The sequence below is a fragment of the Dasypus novemcinctus genome, chromosome 13 (genome assembly GCF_030445035.2).
Source record: "Dasypus novemcinctus isolate mDasNov1 chromosome 13, mDasNov1.1.hap2, whole genome shotgun sequence".
NCBI lineage: Eukaryota > Metazoa > Chordata > Mammalia > Cingulata > Dasypodidae > Dasypus > Dasypus novemcinctus.
Window position 1 is genome coordinate 12,702,688 of NC_080685.1, and position 18,618 is coordinate 12,721,305.

At 38.0% G+C, this 18,618-nt stretch overlaps 1 protein-coding gene across 1 annotated transcript in view; it reads right to left on the minus strand.

Moving 5' to 3' along the window:
- Positions 1-18,618, minus strand: part of RYR2 (ryanodine receptor 2) — a 735,760-nt gene that overhangs the window by 402,568 nt on the left and 314,574 nt on the right. Inside the window, exons 7-8 of the mRNA XM_071207362.1 lie at positions 17,143-17,242; positions 16,382-16,478 (exon numbers count right to left, since the gene is read on the minus strand). Coding sequence (XP_071063463.1) covers positions 16,382-16,478; positions 17,143-17,242 — 197 coding nt within the window. The remainder of the gene's footprint in view (positions 1-16,381; positions 16,479-17,142; positions 17,243-18,618) is intronic.

The following is an 18,618-nucleotide window of genomic DNA, read 5'->3' on the forward strand; positions in this document are numbered from 1 at the left end:
GTTGCAGGTCATGGGGTATCTGCCACAAAAACTCAACTCTGCTGCTGCAATACAAAAGTGGCCACAGGTAATATGTAAACAAATGGTCAGAGTTATCAAATAAAACTTGATTTATAAAAACAAGTGGTAGGCCAGATTTGATTCAGGGGCCACTGCTTGCTGGCCAGCTCTGGTTCTAAAAAGTCCTGCTCACATTCTTGATCATTTTAATCTCAAAGAGAATTATGTAGATGAATTCCAGGATCTGAAAATGTCATAATTAGTTGACAGAAAAGCCAGCTTTCAGATATTTAACTTACTTATCTTGAATCCCATTTTTTAATCTGTTACTAATATCTGCACTGTGAGTACTCCTCTTCCCCAGGAAATACAGATAAATTCAGTACTCGGCTCATGTCAAAAAAATTTCAATTGGTCACTGAGGTATAAACAATGGAAATAAATGTCTTACACCTATACCACAAAAACAAACAAAAATGGGCATTTTAAAAAAATACTTTTGTTTTCTAATCATAAAGAAGCCTGTATAGAAGTTAATTATTTTAACACTGAATAGCTTATATAGCAGATGACTACCATAGTACCAAAGACACTTTTTTCCAAGTGAATTTTCTTTTTTTCTTTTTTGCATTTATCATGTGATTTAAAGCAGCAGAGCTATGGGAAGAGCAAGCCAAATTCCACTTTCTGAACGTGTACACATTTTGGTTTCATTTTTGTCAAGACAAGAGGCCAGAGTGCACAAGAAATGTTGAAGAGCAAAATAGGAAACAATAAAACACAACATAATCAGTCACATCTAGCTTTGATAATGAATTAATTACACAAGTTAAAGATAGAGAAGAAGAGTATTTTGTCAACTTCAGAAAGTTCCCTTGCCAATCTACATTCAGTTTTCACAGGTTTATGTGGAATGCAGGAGAGGGGGGAAAGTCTTACCAATTTTTAAATTTTGTTTTTTTATATCAAAGTCCAATTTTATGGCAAAAATTTACAACACAAACCATTTTATTCTCTCCAGTCACTGCTTGTCGGAACATCAGCAAACTTCCCTTCATAAACTAAGTATGACTTCCAAGAACAAAAGCTTAAAAATCTAACAAACATGAAACTCACTTAAGGTGCTCAAGAGAGTCTGATCAATGAAAAGCTATGAAAAGCATAAACTTTTTTTTCCTTTTGTATTAAGTATGTACAGCAGCAGAAAAATAAAAATTCCTTCAATTTGAAGAAATGTGTCACTATTATAGAGGAACCATTATTTATTTAGAAGTTTATCTTCGGAAAACGATCCAGGCTTATAAATAGAAAACTATACCTTAAATGTCTGAATTGTATACTAAAGATTATCTTAAAAATTATAATTAAAGATTAAAAAAATAACCTTCATTTAAGATCACAGTTCTAAAAATTGGGAGAATGATCACAATTAACTTGTTAGCTATATGCACAGTATTATCAGCTAATTTTACTTTACCAATAAGAATTTGAATGTTTAAAAAATCATGCAGAGGAAGTGGCTGTGGCTCAAGCAACTGAGCTCCTGTTTATCATACAGAAGACCCAGGTTCAAACCCTGGGACCTCCTGGTAAAAAAAGAAAAAAGGCGTCCCAGACCTGCACGGTGCTGAGAAGCACACGCCCCTGGACGGTGAAGCAACACACCAAAAAGACGATGACGCAGTCAGATATGAAAAAAACATGCTGAGATTTATGGTCTCCATATGACATAATTTGGTGTTTTCAAATTTTGCTTTACTGCAATGCTGGGCAAGAAGATAATTTGAGAAATCACCAGCATTTTTTCAAACTTAATGTCCACGGAATGCATGAGATTGAGTTCTCCAATAAATCAGTGGTTATTTAATGATCTTAACAAAGTAGATTATAAATGTCTTAATGGATATGTATGGGAATTACTGCTAGTTTTTATTTCAAAAGGAATGTACTACTTGAAGACCAGTATGACAGCAAAAATGATAAGTTTCTCTCCTTTTGTATACATAAGTGTGATTATTTAAAATCCCATTACTTAGCAACCCTAAGCTCAACAAATACTAAAACATTAGGAGGAAAAAGAACAGTATGGTTGTAAAATTTGCAAAGACATTTTTATGCTTTTCTCTCTTTCCAGATTGACACACAATTAGACCAAGTTATCTCAAATAAACTTTGGGGCTTCTCTATAAAAAGGAAGGGCAAAGAGTTAGAAATTTTTATGTGTAAACATTGTAAAAGTAAAAAATATTAAGTTCTACTGTCCTTATGTTTTTTAATATATAAGCAAAAAGTAGGGAGCAGTTACTGCTCAAGTGGTTAAGCTCCCGCATCCCCACGTGGGAAGTCCCAGGTTCAGTTCCCAGTGCCTTCTGAAAAAAACAAAAACAAATGAAACAAACAAAAACAATTCAGGAAAGCTGATGTGGCTCAATGGTTGAGTGTCAGTTTCCCACATACAAGGCCCTGGGTTAAATCCCCAGTCCCCAGTTCTTCAAAAAAGTAAATTAGAAGTATAATTATAATTATCTTTTAAAAAAACACATTACTTATCTTCATATTCAAGGCACTTGGTTACAGAGTTTAAGAAGACAAATGAAGACACCAAAATTCCTACACCCAAGAATGTGCAGTTTAATGTTGTAAGATATAAAAACCAAAAAACAGTCTGCATGGTAATGTGAGAAACTATAAACGTTTGGATGGATGGATGGATGGATGCATGGATGGATGGATATATGGATGCATGGGTGTAGAGGAGGAAGAGTGGGACAGAGGCAGGGGGAGACAGAGGGAAGGAGGAGAAAGCAAATGAGAGAAAAAGAGAGGAGAGAAGGAGAAAGATAAAAGAATAATTATCAAGAAAAATTCCAGAAAAATTCCAGAAAGAGTTCATAAAAGGTAAGTTTTGGGTTCCCTCATGAATATCTTTAGATATTTCAGACAGCATGACAGAATGAGTGACAAAGGTCATGGGATCTTGAAATAGCAAGCCATGTTCAAAGCTCTGGATGGACTGGGGCATCGGATGAACAGGAAGAAAAAGGTAAGAATTTATTTATTTGTTTTTAGGAGGCACCAGGGATTGAACCCAGGACCTCATACATAGGAAGCAGGCCATCAACCACTTGAGCTATACTTGCTCCTTAGAATTTTTTGATCTACTTCAACCACGTGACTCTTCCAATAGTTCTGCCCTTCTTTCAGTCCCTCATTCATTATAATCCCCTGGAGAAAAAAGCTATTACAAATGCTAACCTTACTTCTCTGGGTTTTCTTTTTGGGAACCTTGGCCCCACACATCTTCGCTGCCTTGCTTACTCTCTCTTATCTTCAAAAACAGCTTTGTGTGTGTGTGTGTTTATGTGTTAAAGGGAGGGGGGTGTCCAGCATCTTTAGTTTATCACAGCAGTAGGACTGGTTTGAAATAATATCTACTATTGTTATCAATATCTAATTTTAAAATTGTCTTTAAAATATAATTACTTTCAACTCCAAGCCCCCATGCCATTAAATTAAGAGGGAATTCAAGCCTTAATCATTCTTGGTATAATCTAGAGTAGTACAGCAATCCCAGATATTGGGTTAGACCAAACCAATTGTTAAATCTCCTATACACAGTGTCTCTAACTACATGGTCCCTTCCAGTCTGAGGGCTACTGTTTTTAAATCACTGAAGAAGCACGGGACACTTAGCTTAAATTAAAAAAAAAAAAAAAAAAAAAAAACAACTCCATAGCTATTTGCATCTGAGTTCTTGCCACCACCTTAGAAGGATGGCATGGAAAGCAAAAGCCACCAGGCAGCAGAAAGCTGGTCACGCCTGAAAGTGGAACCCGGAAAACTGTTCCCTTGCCAGTCTTTGTGAATGCCTTTTTAAAAAATTTATATAAAACAAGGTTCACATGCAGTTTTAAGAAATAATATAATATACTTTGCCCAGTTCCCCATAATGGTAATATTTTGCAAAGCTGTAGCATAATTTTGTAAACAAGATGTTGACATTGATATGATCTGCCCACTTATTAGACTTCCCATTGTACTTGTACTCATTTGTGCATGTGTGAATTAAGTTCTATACAATTTTCTTCACCTGCACAGGTTCATGTATCCAGCATCACAGTAAAGACACTGAACAACTTCTATGTCACAAGGATCCCTCGTGTTGCCCTTTGTGGCTGCACCCTTTCCTCCCACCCCTCTTTTCTATCCCATTCCAACTACTAACCTGTCCTTCAATCCCAAAATGTTATTTCAAAAATGTTATATAAATGGAATTTAAAAAACAGAAAAAAATTTAAAAATGGAATCACATACCATATAGCCTTTGAGGTGGACGTTTTCTGCTCAGCACAATTCCATGGAGATTCATTCATGTTTTTGGGTTTATCAATAGTTCATTTCTTTTTATTGCTGAGTAATATTCAGGCAAGGGATACATCAGTGTGTGTTTAACCATTTACTCAGTGAAAGACATCTGGGCTGATTCCAGTTTTTATAGAAATAAGGTTTCTTTACACTGAACAGTCATCCACAGGTTTTTATGTAAACCTAAGTTTTCAATTCCCTGGGATAAATGTCCAGGAGTGCAACTGCTGGGCTGTAAGGTGGCTGCATGTTTAGTTTTTGAAGAAACTGCCAAACTGTTTTCCAGAGTGGCTGTACAACTCACAAGCAATATATGAGTGATCCTGTTTCTTTGTACCTTGCTGGCATTGGTGCTATTACTATATTTGGTTTTAGCCCTCTGGTAACTGGGCAGATATATCTCACTGTGGTCTTCATTTGCATTTCCCTAAGAGCTAATGATGTAAAATGTCTTTTCATTTGCCTCCAGGATATCCTTGCCACTGAAATGTCTATTGATGGCTTTTGACCATTGGAATGTTGTTTTTACTGCTGAAGTTTGAGAATTCTTAATATATTTTGGATAGTAGTCCTTTGTCAAATATATGATTTGCAAATATTTCTCCCAGTCTGGGGCTTGTGTTTGTAAGCTTTTCACGTAGCATTTATAGAGCAAAAGTTTGTGAGACTGATGGGGTCCAATATATCATTTTTTTCCCTTTTATGGATCCAGGCTTTTGGTGTCAAAGTCTAAGAACTCTTGGCCGAGTGCCTCAGACTCCTAAAATTTTCTATTTTTTTTTTCCTTTAAAGGTTTATAGTTTCGAGTTTAACCTTTAAGTCTGTGATCCAATCTGAATTAATTTTTGAGTAAGAAGTAAAGTTTAAAATTTTTTGCCTATGGATATCCAATTGTTCTGTGTAAATATCTTTTATGTCTGGGGAAAATTCCTGCTTCTCTCTTCCTTTTCTGTCAGAGGCAATCCCTCTTTCCTTTCTGGCCAAGGTATTAAACCTCACAACCTCACTAGATGTAGTCTTGAGGGACTGAAGTCAGGAAGGAAAGCACTTGCAGGAAACTCCTGCTATTTGCCAAGTCTCAAACCTTCCCTTAAACAAGGAGCCCTTAAACAAGGGCTCAGAGGAGGAAAAGGAGAGAATATGGGAAACAAAAGGTAACGGCCACCACATCATTCCATCTGCAACATTTTACCTGAATATGTGTACATTTTAGGAGGAATCTACACAATGCAGGAGCTCCACAACCTCCGAAGTAAAATAAAAATCAGTCTTCAAGGCTCAGATTTTTGCTATAGGTCCAGGAGTGCAACTGTGGAGTCACTTGAAATAACAGTACGTCCCATGTAGAAAACTGTTAGTTTTCTAACAGTTCTACAGGAGTTGCCAAAATAACACACATGAGAGACCTCAAACTCTTCCAAGTCAGCCCAGCATGATTCTCAAATGCAGGGGGCTGGCTGTTCTCCGTAAACAACATAGTAAAATGCATAAGTTTTTCCTCCATTTATTCCTTTCACAGATACAAAGTAACAAAACACTTATATGCAGATTCCTGTCTACAGCTCACTACGTAAAATAGATCCATGAATGAGTGTCAAAACCCTGGCCAAAACTTTATAGAAGAGATAAAGATGTACACCAATAAAGTCAGGAAATGTTGGTATGGGAAGAGGGCCACATGTGTGAGGAAGTTAAAGACAGGGCTACCACTAACATGACCCCTGTGTTAGTGTAGTCACAGACACTAAATTTTACAAATTCATTTACCAAACCTCTGAAAAACAATTAGTGTCATAAAAAAATGACTGATACACAATCTCCCTTTAGAGTTGGCAGGTTCAAAAAAAGGTACAAGTGGAAAGCAAGACTTGTTTCAGAAACTATTCAAGGCTGACTGAAGAATCATCTCAAAATCAAGGCTGAACAAAGTTTCCTGCTTTGCCCGATTCCCCTCCAATGGTAAATGAAGTCAATGGTAAATTCCAATGGTAGAATAGTAGTAAGCTATGCTTTCGACAACCCATTTTTAAAAAAGATTCTGAATGACTCCTACAAGATGAAAATTCACTTCTTCCTGCATATAGTGCCTGGGTCTTAAGAGACTCCAAGATTCTTAAGGACAGGCATTAGGTCTCATTCATCTTTTATATCCAGCTCACATGGAATATCCTGGGATGAAGAAGTCTCTCAACAAAACTTAAAGGAACTGACCTGAAGTGATTAAAAAGTAGACACAGGCTTAAAAGGTTATTTCAGAGAGAAATTTTAAGTATTTCAGTTTACACATTTTTCCCTGTCGAGTTTTTACTTTTACAACAGTATTCCATGTAAGTGCCCACGTGAGTGCTTGGCTGAGCAAGCCGAGTTATAAGCAGGTACAAGCTGTCAAGAATCTCTTCACAGTAATAGAGACCTCAAGAAGTATATGCCCAAAAAGCATTTAAAGAAACATTACAAATTATTCAGGGGCTCAGTTTCCTATATAATAGTTCTATTTAAGTAGCCACACAAAGAAAAATAAGCATGTTTTGAGATGACACATCTGTATAACATACAAATGAAACAGCATGGGTGAAAAACAATAATATCCTTACACTGCAAACCAAAAGAATCATGGAAATGTGGCTACAGCAGAAAAATTGCAAAAGAGACATTGTTACTTTTACTTTTCATCCCACCCAGGATATAACACAATCACAGTCATTTAGAAATTAAAAAGAAAAGGAAGCTTTTCTCTTTTTTCCTCCTGAAATACACTGATTACATCTAGATTAAGTTAATAATTCAAATGTAGACAAATAGAAATGGCCTTAAATATTAATTGAAAAAATAATCAAGAGATTCCTTTTCCTTAATGTTGACTTTTAATCTATTGTCTCTTTTTCAATTCACCTTTCCTAAATGCAAACATCACCAACAGTTTATTTTTACTAAAATGAAATGGCTCAAATCCCTATAAGTATTTTTATCCTTTGCCATGAAAATCTTTACTTTTAAAAATTGTCCATTTTTAGCTAGTCATCCCTGGAGACCGTGGCTCTAAACCAAGTCAGGCTGCTAGAGGACGGCAGGCTGAAGTTTGGCTATTGTGCTTTCTACAATCAGCGGGGAGTTAAATTGGGGGATTAGAGAATCTCTCCCAAGGGAGAAGGGACAAGGAAGAGAAAATAGCTCTCCTTTATGTACTGCCTCTTCCATCAAAACTGTTTCGATGGGTGAAAAATGTGCACACAAGAAATTAAGGAGAAGAGAAGGAAGGAAAGCCCTTATATGTTATCTTTGATCATTTCAAATGTAATAGAGCAGCTTTCAAATTTCCCTCTCATGTGACAAAGGGCATACAAATCATCAAGAATATCAGCCATCCAATTGTGTTCATGAACCCAAACCATGCATCTCTTTCTATGCAAGACCAAGAAACAGTGCATTCAGTTTATCTAACCCATCTCAGACTATCAATTATTTACAACCAAAGCTCATTAAATCATTGCAATATTAAAAGGGGCACTGGAAGCAAAAATATTGTCATGCATATGGCATGGTTTCTGCCTGCTGAGTCACATTCTGGAAAGCTAATGCTACATTTATTTCCAGATATTTTCAGAAATTGACTTAATTGTCCTGCATTTGAAAGTAACAAGACACAGCAAGTATATACCAAGGGTAAGATGCTCTCTCCTACACACAAACTGAACACTCTCCATCCTCTTTCCTGCTTTATTTTTCTACATAGCTATTATCACCACATATTTTATATATCCATGTGTGGTATGTGTGTGCACATACATGTTTGCATTTATAAATTGACATGTTTATGGCATTATTTTCTTTCTCACCTACCCCCACTAGAATGTAAACTCGAGAAGAGACATTGTTTCTTTTTGTTCCCTACCATAACCACAGCATCTAGAACTGATAATAACTCTCTATACTTTTTTACTAAGACACACTGTTTTTGAGCTATGCAGCAAAATCTGTTTTAATATACAGGCAATGCTTCTTAAGCAATATTCCCCTAATACTAGTTTCAAATCAAAGATCCCAAATAATAATTCCTTAATAATTTCCTCCTAATTTGCTCTCTTTTTTCCCCACTAGTAAGACACTTTTTGGTCACCATTAAAGGTCTGAATTTTAAATAGATATTTGAACTGAAGTCTCATATCCATCAATTTCTTCATCTCAAGTGCCTGTCTCACCCTCAGATTTCCAGAATCACTACCTTTACCATGAAGCTCCACAAGTTTCCCCAGTTCAAACTTGGGCTTCCTCGGCCTTATTACTTTTTAAATGAACATATCATGGAGGGTATAAACAGATGGGCAAGCCTTTTCTAGGTCTTTCCCAATGGCGTTTGGAAGCAACTGTTGTCTACCCTTCTGGGGTCATGGTCTCCATTATCCTCCTCTGGATGTGGTGGGCTTGTTAGTGATGAGGGTAGGAGGGCTTTCTGTTCTGATTGTTGTGTTCCTTAGGAAAACTCACACAGAACAAAGCTTTATAACCATCAAGATACCCGTGGAGTCACAGCATCAACATGATGAGCTCAGTCATGGTCCACCTTTAACCATGGAGCATATTCTGTCACGGGTAAGGAAGTGAGTCAAGCAGCCGTTGAACATCCTCAGTATTTAGCTTGAATTTCATAAATGCACCCTGAATATCCTGCAGATGAGTAAGGCTCAATTCGAAAGCATGATCTTAAGGCCATCAGATGCTATTTTGGTTCCCTGAGTCCTTATAACTAGTCTTTTCCCATATTCTTATATTGAACAGAGCCTGGTGCTTTCACATCATACCTATCTTCCTTAAAAATGGATCAACTTCTTGTTTATTTGCTCTTTTTTTTTTTTAAGATTTCTTTATTTCTCTCCCCTTCACCCCCCCACCCTGGTTGTCCGTTCTCTGTGTCTATTTGCTGAGTCTTCTTTGTCCACTTCTGTTGTTGGCAGAGGCATGGGAATCTGAGTTTCTTTTTGTCGCGTCATCTTGTGTCAGCTCTCCGTGTGTGCGGCGCCATTCCTGGGCAGGCTGCACTTTCTTTCGCGCTGGGTGGCTCTCCTTATGGGGCGCACTCCTTGCACGTGGGGCTCCCCTACGTGGAGGATACCCCTGCGTGGCACTGGCACTCCTTGCATGCATCAGCACTGCGCGTGGGCCAGCTCCACATGGGTCAAGGAGGCCCGGGGTTTGAACCGCGGACCTCCCATGTGGCAGACGGACGCCCTAACCACTGGGCCAAGTCTGCCGCCTATTTGCTCTTTTTTTAATCTCCTTTTGTTACACATTCTTCTTACCAACTACCATTGGTTAACGGCCAACTTGTCAAAAACTAATTTATTCATTTTAAAATATTTAGCTTAAAGTATGGTACACTTGATTCAGATAGTGCATATTTAATCCCTAAGTAAGGACGTGTTCAAATAAAGGAATTGCCTTTGTTGATATTTTAGTATATTCAAGATAAAGTTAAGGAAGAAAACAGTAAAATACAATCCAGAAGCAAAATCTAGAAGAGAAAATACTCTCCACATAAAACATTTCATTCTTGAATAAATTGTGATAATGAAAATTCAAGCCTCCAGAAAGAAATTTATTTATTTATTTTTTTAGGAAGTACTGGGGATTGAACCCAAGACCTCATACATGGGAAGAAGGCACTCAGCCACTCACTGAGCCACATCCACTCCCCTGAAAGTTTATTTTTAAAGCAATAATTAAAACATCTGACAAATTCCCTACCAAGTACTATGACCTGTTCATCCTTAAATTATTTCATTTCACTATTTGAAGTGTCTGAGTAAGGAATCTAAGAAATTATGAGACTCCAGGTATTACTGTATGCATCTCTCCCTTTCACAATTTCTAGAGCTTGTATTTGTGCTACTTTTATTGTACTTTAGATAAATTGTCTACCAGTTTTAGAGAAAATCTCAGAAAATTAAAAAAAAATAGTAATGCTATATTTCACAAGCATCTCAGAATTCATTCAATAAAGGCAATAGACGGGGAAGTGGACTTGTCCCAGTGGTTAGGGCGTCCGTCTACCACATGGAAGGTCCGCGGTTGACCTGGGCCTCCTTGACCCGGGTGGAGCTGGCCCACACACAGTGCTGATGCACACAAGGAGTGCCGTGCCACGCAGGGGTGTACCCCGTGTAGGGGAGCCCCATGCGCAAGGAGTGCGCCCTGTAAGGAGAGCCACCCGGCACGAAAAAAAGTACAGCCTGCCCAGGAATGGCGCCACACACACGGAGAGCTGACACAACAAAATGACGCAACAAAAAGAGACACAGATTCCCGTGCCGCTGACAACAACAGAAGCGGACAAAGAAAGAACATGCAACAAATGCAGCAAATGGACAAAGAGAACAGACAACTGGGGTGGGGGGAAGGGGAGAGAAATAAATAAAATAAAATCTTTTAAAAAATAAAAATAAAAAGATAAAGGCAATAGAGGTAAAAGCATGGGAAAAACACATTTAGTTTAACTTTGATAGTACTTATTCTCCAATTCAGTTCTACATAACTGAATGGAGCAGTACTGCAGGCTTTTACTCTAAGAGTTTTAATAACCCTCCTTATGTATTTTCAGTAGCTACCAGAATAATTATGCATATTCAATAACTGTTAATGGAACTAGAAATGGATAGATTGACAAAACCCTTTAGCAACATAGCATTTATGACCAAAATGTTCCCAAATTACTCTGAAGTACATATAACTTTTGGTCATCATCTTCATCATTTCCACTGCTTCTTATAACCTAATTTGACTTTAGTTATTTAACTCTAAGGATAGGATAAAATCAATAAGTACAGCCAGATCATAATTATAGCAAAGAGCTAAAAGGCAAAAGAAAATTACACCTATTTCCCTGCAACTTTTCCAGCTTTTAGATCATCTTCCAAAAATCAAATTATTTTCACTGCTTTTAAAAAAAATAATCAAATATACACTGACTTCGGTTGTCCTTATGTATTTCTGCCCAAATACGGATTCATATCAATTAAAGAAATGCTGCCTCCAAGCTGAGCTGTGCTTTGCTTCTCACGGTTCCCTGAAGCACTGGCAGTAACTTAGGGCTAGGGCAAGGGCAGATTAAAAATTGTCTGTACAATGATAGTAACCAGATTTGAAATAATAAAGTGCTCTTTGCACTTAAACTTTAAGAAATTATTTTTGTCATTATATGCAAATAATTGCTCAACCTTACTATGTAATCAAGACAAATATAACTCATCTTTAAGAACATCCCTTGCACTCTATGCTGCCAATTTCTGACTCATTTTCTCCCTCAAGTCATGATCTGACATCCATTTTAATCTAATTTCACCAGCATAAACATGCTGTGCAAAGGGATGCAAAGAGATTTGTTCTTTACTGCCATCACTATTTATAAAAAGCCCTGATAGAGAGATCTGAATATGTACTGAGATTAAACTGATATAGAAACTACCAATATTAAATCAAGAATAATAACTTTGCGGGATGCATTAGGTCCCTAGGGCTTCTGTAACAAAATATCACAAACCAGGTAGCTTACAACAAGAGAAATTTCTTATCTAAGAGTTGTGGAGACTACAAGTTTGAAGTCAAGGTGTCAGCAGGGCTGAGTTTCCTCTGAAACCTGTAGGGAAGAACCCCCTCCCCCTTGCTCTTCAGCTGCTGCTGGTTGACCAGCCATCCTGGGTGCTCCTTGACTAGCAAATGTATCCCTACAATCTCTTCCTGTCTCTAGATGCACTCTCCCCTCTGCATCTGGCTGGGTTTCTTTTCCCTTTAAGGACAAACAATTAAACTGGATTAAGGGCCCCGCTCTACCAGTATGACCTCACTTGAGTGTAACTACTTCTGTCTGCAATGGCCCGACTTCCAAATAAGATCACATTCTAAGGTTCTTGGGGTGAGGACCTTGACATATCTTTTCGGCGGATGCAATTAATCCCATAAAGGGGAGAAAGCTTTGACATGTAAACAATGTGAGGATGGGTTCAGGACAATATTAAAACACTTTTGAAACGTCCTATAGTTTTTTCTGCAGTAATAATCATCCAGCTAAAGAATTACCAGAATCTCCACTCTGTTACCAAGTGCCATGTTCACTAAAACACCTATTTAACATCCTGGATCGCTAATGCCCAGGAGACGTGGAAAACTGCAGTTGTTGCCAGGCAGCTAAGGCAATCTGGGATCAATCACTTAGCCTCAGACTCTTAAGAGTTTTACTTTAAAATGAAGTATCAAACTACTAAAACAAACCAACCATTTTGGGCTTCTAAGCCTCAGCAAGAATAAGCAATCTTTCTCCATCACATGCTAATCTTACATTCACTTCTAAAGTATTTTCTTTGATACAGTCTTGTCGCTCTCCCTGCGGTCTACATGCCACCATAATTTCTTCCTCCTGCAGAAAGTCTCCCAAACTTTTCCACTATATCTGGATAAATGCTGCCTCTTCAGTCTAAATACTACTACTACTACTACTGGTAATAAAATGTTTGTTAATCTCTTAATATGTGTCAGTTACTTTACATGCATTTTCTTACCTAATCTTTACCACAACCCCAGGAAGTCAGAGCTAAAATTTAAGCTGCATTTTATAGATAGGAAAACTGATGTTTAAAGAGATTAAGTCATTTGTATAAGTCACAAAACTCATGTGGCAGAGTGAAGGTCCAAACCCAGGTCTATCTAGAACTATACCTCCTTCCCTTAACCACAAATCTCTACAATGTCTGCAGAAAGAGCTAGAAGAGCTCTAAATCATTCAATCTAAAAGTTTCATTTAAGAAATCAGGGACCCAACACGGCCTCTTTTTACAGATATTGGTCTGTAATTTTCTTTTTCCCACTATCTTTATCTGGTTTTGGTATTAGGGTGATGTTGGCTTCATAGAATGAGTTTCGTAGCATTCTCTCCTGGTAACTTTTTTGGAAAACCTTGAGCAAGATCGGTATTAGTTCATCTTTGAATGACTCATAGAATTCATCTGTGAAGCCATCTGGTCCTGGACTTTTCATCTTTGGGATGTTTTTGATGACTGTGTCAATCTCTTCATAGTGATTGGTTTATTGAAGGTCTTCTATTTCTTCTAGGGTCAGTGTAGGTGGTCCATGTGTTTCTAGGAATTTGTCCATCTTGTCTACATGTTCTAGTTTTCTCATGGCCTCTTTTTACTCCTTTCTCTATATGAATGTATCACTGCATTTAGCAACCCATCTACATCCCAAATCTCCTTCGGTTCCATGATGTATTTCCTTCCACTATCATTTCTCAACTTAACTATCATTCTGGCTGTTTTGCTGACACTTCTTCCTCTGTCCATGTCTTAAACATCAGTGTTCTGTAGAATTTCACTCTTAGCCCTCCTCTCTGGTTGGTCTACTCCACTGCACCACAACCCTTCTAAATCTATGCCCAAACTGAGTCACACATCCCCATGGTAGCTTCTCCCTCCCCATCTGAGTAAATGTATGTACTCTCATTCTTTCAACTATGTTCTATATACTTACGATTTACATATCACTGAAGCGTCTTCTAAATGTAGGACTCAGAAATCCCAATTTCCTTCTTGATGTTCCATAAACTCTGTCCCACCTGTGCCCAAAATTTAACTCAGCCTTTTGTATCAGATATGCAGAATCTCCTGCAATCCTAGCACCATCCATGTTCTCCTTAATTTGATACCACCTTCTCTCACACTCTCCATCTAGTCCACCCTTAACTCAATCAATTTTTTGCAGAAAATGTCTCTTGATTCTGTGGTCCTCTCCATTCTTAACTGACCAATATTCAGGTAAGGTGCTCATCAGCTTTCAGGGGAACTACTGAACAGCCTTGTCCCAATTGTCTTCCCTGACTCAGATCCTCCCCACCTCTAATCTAACCTTCTCATAACAATCTGAATCCTTATTAAAAAAAGACCTGACCATTTCATCCCCACCCCACCTCCCACACTCCTTCCTAAGGATCTCAGTGTGAACACCAGGTTCAAGGGAATGGCACCAAGGACCCTTTAGGAGCTGACCAAAACTACTCAGTCTTATCTAATTTCTAATTTTTTTCCATCTTAGTCATGCTGTGTCAATCTGGCCACACTATTGTATCCAGTTGTTTGGTCAAACACTAGTGTCTAGATGTTCTGTGAAGGTGTTTTGTAGATGTTTTTAACAGCTACAACCAGTTGACTTAGAGTAAAGGGGAACACCCTCAATGAAGTGGGTGGGTCTCATCTAAGCAACTGAGGGTCTCAAGAGCAAAAACTAAGGTCACCCAGTTTGACATTTTGAATATGATGAATCCCAAAAAGAGAAAGATTAGGTTTTTGAACTAATCCATTCCTGTGGGTGTGTGGGCCCTTTGCGAGAAGAGAAGCCCCCGAAGAGGCTCAAATTGTTGAGGCCCAGAAAGAGATGAGCCATATGCCTGATAGCTTGCAGCTAAACTCAGGAAGGAAGCTGAGCAGTTTGAGACTGATAGAGGAGGACCAGAAAGAGACATGCCCTATGCCTGGCTGCCCACAGCTGAGCTCCAGGAGATGGCAGATTCTGGAGGGGAAGGCAGAGATTGGGAGTCATCTTGCTTTGCTACGTGGCTGAACAGAACCAATAGCAGCTGACCTGGGTGAGAAAGCACCTCCAGTGGTGCCTCAATTTAGGCATTTCATGACCTTGGAACCTTAAGCTTTTAACCCAAATAAATTCCCTTTATAAAAGCCAACCCATGTCTGGTACTTTGCATTGTCAGCCTGTTGGCAAACTAAAACACCCAGATTAAGAAGAAACTCTGCCTCAAGGCTACAGTATCAATTTCTGTTTGAGTTTCCAGCCTGTTGGCCTGCCCTACAAATTTCAAATGTGCCAGTCTTCATAATCATGTGAGCCAATTCCTTAAAATAAATCTTTTAATATATATATTTGTATATTGGTTTTGTTTCTCTGGAGGTACCTCATTGATACATTCTAGAACACTTGCTTTTCCCAGAATATGCTGCCATCCCTGTGGGACTTATTTTCATCTTTCTGTTTAGAATTACTCCCCCGAACCAACTGTTCTTTGAAATCCCCCTCACCTTTATACATACACTCACTCTACTCATACCATTTTTAGCTTAGGGAATTTTTCCAGGCTCTGACACTCTTTACCATAAACCAAACCTGCCTGGTGATGGAGGTCAGACAAGTGACAGAGTCTCAAGTGATTTTCCCGAGTACACAGCTAGTTAACTAATTAATAACTTCCTAAATTTTCCCAGTAACTTTATTATATATTAATAAACATGAAATATTTATTGCAGTTACTTAAGTGTACATGTTAATACAGAGAAATATGAGAAATATCCACGTAAAAATTCAAAGACATGTAAAAAACTATCCAGACCACTGTCTTTTCTTTTATATATTCAACTTACTATATTCATCAATGAATTTGTGACGCAAAGTACCAACAATCAAATCATCCTAAATATTTATATGGCTTTATATTAGTTGTGTAATTTTCCCAGTGTATCCAGACTATTTTCATCTTGGCCCAATGCCAAATAGTATTAATGTGGGAGGGGTATGATATCAAATAATGTATTCGGGGAATTAGTCAATTATATAATCTACATAAATAAATGGAAGTATTAGAAAAAGGTCTTGAAATTTAGGGTCAGTTGAGAACTCTCATTTTGAAACTGAGTTTGAGAATAAACATTCTAGAGTGAGAATTAATCAAAACTAGTGAATATTTAATGAAGTTTTCATTTAAGGTGTTCACTTCTCCCAGTTTATTTGGTTTCAAGCTTTTTAATATGTTTTTACCATGTGAAAATGTTCAGATCTTCCCTTTGTACTAACAAAAACATAATGTGAGAAAAAACTTTTAAGGAGGACAGCGAATACATCACTTCAGTGGATGGTGACTGTGAGCGGCTTACTTTGTACTATACTAAAGGCCTAAACAGACATAGCCTTAATTAAAATGCCAAGGGAAAGAGTGCAAGCCTCCACACAGGGCTGGAGCACCCACCTCCGCTGCTCTTCCCCATGTTCTCCTGAAGGGACCGTGAGGCACTCGTCCATGTGTCCATGCAGCAACCTGAGTACATCGCCACCAATTAGATAACCTGCAAGGATTAACAATCATTGGAACTGGGACTGTCCATGTCAGATGTTTAGAGCTACAGAGACCATCTGGCCCAGTCTTCTATTTCCATAGACAGAGGAAGAGAAGTCTAGGGAGGCTTAAGTAATGTACCAAGAGGCCAACTGTAGCATGTGATCCCAGGCTGCTGAGCCCCACAGTTAGCCTTGCTCCCGTCTGATCCATGGCCATGCAATTCTGCACTAAAATGCAAAAAAGTACAGGTTCATATTTAAACCTACATAGGTTAGAATAATCCAATCCTCCCCTGGTAACCCTGTTGCAGAAGCATTGCTATGGCCCAGCCACGAGACTCTGAACCTGGAGGAGAACTTTGGGCTATAGCCTACTTGAGCAATATCAAGGCCAAACAGTAGAGAAAACAAACCCTAGAAAGCCAGCATGCAAATCACATGCGAATAAGCTGAAGATGACAACAGCACAAAAATTAGAGAAGTCTTAACACAAGCATCACTTTTAAAGAGCAATTTAAAAGATTCTCAAATGTCATGTGTCTGCCTTATGGAATATTTCAACACACACAAAAAAGCTCCAATTAATGATCAGCTCATTCTCTTGATTCTACAAATGACTGTTGATTTTGCATCAAAGTTCTCCAACTGGACCCCTCTAGGTGGTGGTTTTACCTTGGGCTGCTTCACTCCCTGAGCTGATGGGGGCCACGCTCCACAGCGTCTGCTGGAAGGCTGCGTCCACGTGTAAGCTGCCGTTCCCATAAGACAAGTGCTAGAGGAGGAGGCAAAAGGAGGCACTCACTTCAGTTATTCAGAGGTGCTTCTGGCCATTCAAACCTAACATATCAGAGCTGGAAATGCCCACAGAAAACAGCTATTTCACAATGTCATTCCAAAATTAAAAGACTGGTAGGGAAAAATAAATAAATACATATATACATATCGTATATAATATATACAAACACACATCAACGAGAGCTCCCGTGTGAACTGAGGTAATTTTTCGGCTTCATCCTGAGAGTTACTGACTTAATCTGATAATCAGAAAATGATCAAGCCTCAGTTACCAAAAAAACAAAACAAAAAGAAATTTATTTGTGAAACTAGAACTATATATGTTTTAAGCCTTATTGATGAACAACACAAACACAATGTGGGCATTTATAATTAAAATTATAACTTCAGTTTTCTACAAATCATATTGAGACAGTATTTGTAACAACAAAGTAGGTGAAGCCTACTGGACCAACCTATGTCTTAATTTTTTCTTTATCACAAACGTGGATTTACAGAACATCATGCGTAAAATGTAAGATTCCCATACACCACCTTATTATTACCACAATGTATTAATTTTATGGGATTCACTAGAAACTTTTATCTGAAATTTGATGTATTTGTCATGAGAGGGCAATATTGCCTAAGAGTTATCCAAAACCATGTTAATAGTTATCTGAAACCAGGCTAATAATTTTCCTCCAAAATTCAGATATAAGAAATTCAGACTTCCCTTCTTAAAAACAGAAATGCATTAAAATTAGACCATGTGTCATGTCTTAGAGAATAAAAAAATGTATGTTATTATATGATAATCAAAGAAAAATAGAATTATGAGCACAGCCAAATGCCTTGCTTATTTTATTAAACACTATTTGGCTGTCCCCAAAATTTCAAACATACATAGAACAATCACCTAATTTCTTGGAGTCTTCTCAGTAAACATCACCAATATTTCTGTAGTATTTCTGCAACACCTTCCTGACATCCTGAGATTTTAAAGACTTTATTCAGACCCTAACTTTCCAAAACCCCTCTCACCCCAGAGAGGAATACCAGTCACCCCACATGTACTGCACAGTTTTCCAGCATGTGAAGGGTCTATTTTACTTAAATATACTACATGCAAGTCCCCAGGAGAAACAGGGTATTTCAGTTTTTCCCTTCAATAAAAAACTGAGAAAAACTTCAGACATTTTGACATACATGCTACTTGATTAGTCAATTTTTCAAACAATAGAATTCAAAGTTTGCCAGGTAATGTATCAGATCCATTCTTACCCCCTCCTCATCTCAACTGGCTTTACTTTCTTCAGCATCAACCCAGCCAAGGCTCCACTACGGAGTAAATTTGCTGATAAGTTAAACTAA